The sequence below is a fragment of the Aphanomyces invadans genome (genome assembly GCF_000520115.1).
Source record: "Aphanomyces invadans strain NJM9701 unplaced genomic scaffold supercont1.220, whole genome shotgun sequence".
In the NCBI taxonomy this organism is placed as follows: domain Eukaryota; phylum Oomycota; class Saprolegniomycetes; order Saprolegniales; family Verrucalvaceae; genus Aphanomyces; species Aphanomyces invadans.
This window is the reverse complement of record NW_008580365.1, coordinates 9,945-11,935: the sequence shown is the minus strand read 5'-3', so window position 1 is coordinate 11,935 and position 1,991 is coordinate 9,945. Positions and strand designations below refer to the sequence as shown.

The following is a 1,991-nucleotide window of genomic DNA, read 5'->3' as shown; positions in this document are numbered from 1 at the left end:
AATGTCAACAACACGGCCCGACCCGACGAACGAGGAGCGCGACGCCATCCTTCGGGAAGTCCTGCTGCAAAGCAACAACAGTTTTCCCGCCAGGCTGCCTAAAGGAACAAGTCAGTTGCTAGCTGCAAAGTACTAGTGCCACGTGTCTATAATACGCCGAATCGTTGGTTTGGCAAGGCTCAATGCGTCTTTCTTTGTAACATGAAAGTATCGGTAGCAAACAAAAAGAAAGTCAAAGTAGGCAGAAAAGTGGCTTGCACTGCTGAGCAAGTAAAGACCAAACTGCTGCAGGTGCCTCTTGTACAACAAACAACGCTTCATTCAATCTCTGATAACACTGGTATGACAGAATATGCGACTTCATCTAAGCATTTAAGAGGAATAAGTAGGGGCTCATTGCACCGATACTTGAAACTGGGTTTATTTCGTGCCCACTCCAATGCGATACGCCCAGTGTTAATCAACGCTAACAAGTACTGTCGCTTCATGCTTGCCATGACAATGGTCAAGTCTGATATGCATCTGTCGGAATGCTACACTACGTGCATCTGGACGAGAAATGGTTTTATCTTACAAAGACCACTCGTAAGTACTACCTCTTCCTGGGGAGCGCGAACCACAACGAACATGTAAAAGCAAAAGGTGCAATACAAAGGATATGCCCTCAGCGATGTTGGTGGCCCAAGATAAATTGACGAAACTAGTGCGTGGTGGGACGGCTAGAAATGCACGTGGCCGTTCGTCGAACCGATGCCTGCTCTACGCGCCAGCGTCAACCGCCCGGCCGGTACCTACGAAACCAAGTCAACGACTGTTAAGAAGGATGTATATCGTGCCTTCCTTCTCGAGAAAGTCCTACCCTCGAATGCAGCAAAATGGCCAAACGCCGACAAGACGGTGGTGCTGCAGCATGAAAATGCCCGTGCAAAAGTCGCGCCCTTGGACGCGCAACTCAAGGCCACCTTCAACGAATACGGCAACTAAGACTGGGCCTTCTCGTTCGCTCCGCAGCCGTCAAACTCCCCGGACATCAACATCTTGGACCTTGGTCTTTGCCACGATCTAGTCCCTACAACAAATGAAATCAGCTAGGTCGATTATTTGAAGTCAGCTAGGCTAATTGATGAGCTCGTTGCAATCGTTGGTCAAGTATTTGACGAGTACCTCATGGATAGCTTGGACCGGACCTTCCGTTCGTTATAGATCTGCCTTGTGGAGACCATGCGGCTCTTTGGTGACAATGCCTGCAAGTTGCCCCACATGGGACAAGAAGAACTGGCCCGCAAAGGACAACTACCTCAAAACGTGCAGCGTCCGTCTGATGTGTACGACGCTTGCAAGGAGAAGCCGGCCGCAAAGGATGCTGTAGCCATGGAGCGAGCGGTGTCGGCGGAGCTCGAGTGCATTGCCTTAAGCGATAGTGATGCGACGGACGATGTCATCTCTGCAATGGCCGAAGTAGGAATAGAACCAATATGCAGAGACAGGATAGTGATTAATAAGTACATACAGACATGTGCGGTGTGGGTATTGCGTGAAGTTATAAGCCACGGTAGAAGGGTTTTCGAGGTAAACCCCCCTCCTGAATCGAATGGCACTGCCAGGAAAGCCCCATTCCGAATTTTGATTGGTTCTGAGACAAGTATTTTCTTGGACAGCTGCATCGTTACACATTTTGAATTTTATACAAAGTATAGTGTCTTGAAGTGACTGTATTATTATTTGAGGAGGAGTACGTCATTTTTCCGAGTCGCGAAATATTTGTGGGGCAGAGTGAGTATTTTCCTTAGCAATACAACGCCAGTAGCCATTTTAACACCTCTCAATACTTACCGTGGGCGAGTTGGGCGAGTTCAATCGCCAGCGACACAAGTTCCTCTTCCGTCGTCGCATGTGGCTATTGGCAATCATGCAGTATGCTGTTGAGTGACCATTTGTCACTGGGGACAGTTTGACTTGGCGAATCTCACAAATGTCGACTGTACAATGAG

The 1,991-nt window shown here is 48.6% G+C and overlaps 1 protein-coding gene across 1 annotated transcript; it reads left to right on the top strand.

Annotated features, from left to right (window-relative positions):
- Window positions 1–750: 750 nt before the first annotated feature.
- Window positions 751–984, top strand: H310_15206 (hypothetical protein; the record flags this gene model as incomplete). The annotated part of the gene is made up of 2 exons (XM_008883191.1): window positions 751–825; window positions 910–984. 2 exons carry the CDS (start codon window positions 751–753, stop codon window positions 982–984), a joined length of 150 nt encoding a protein of 49 aa, XP_008881413.1.
- Between the last annotated feature and the right edge of the window lie 1,007 nt (window positions 985–1,991).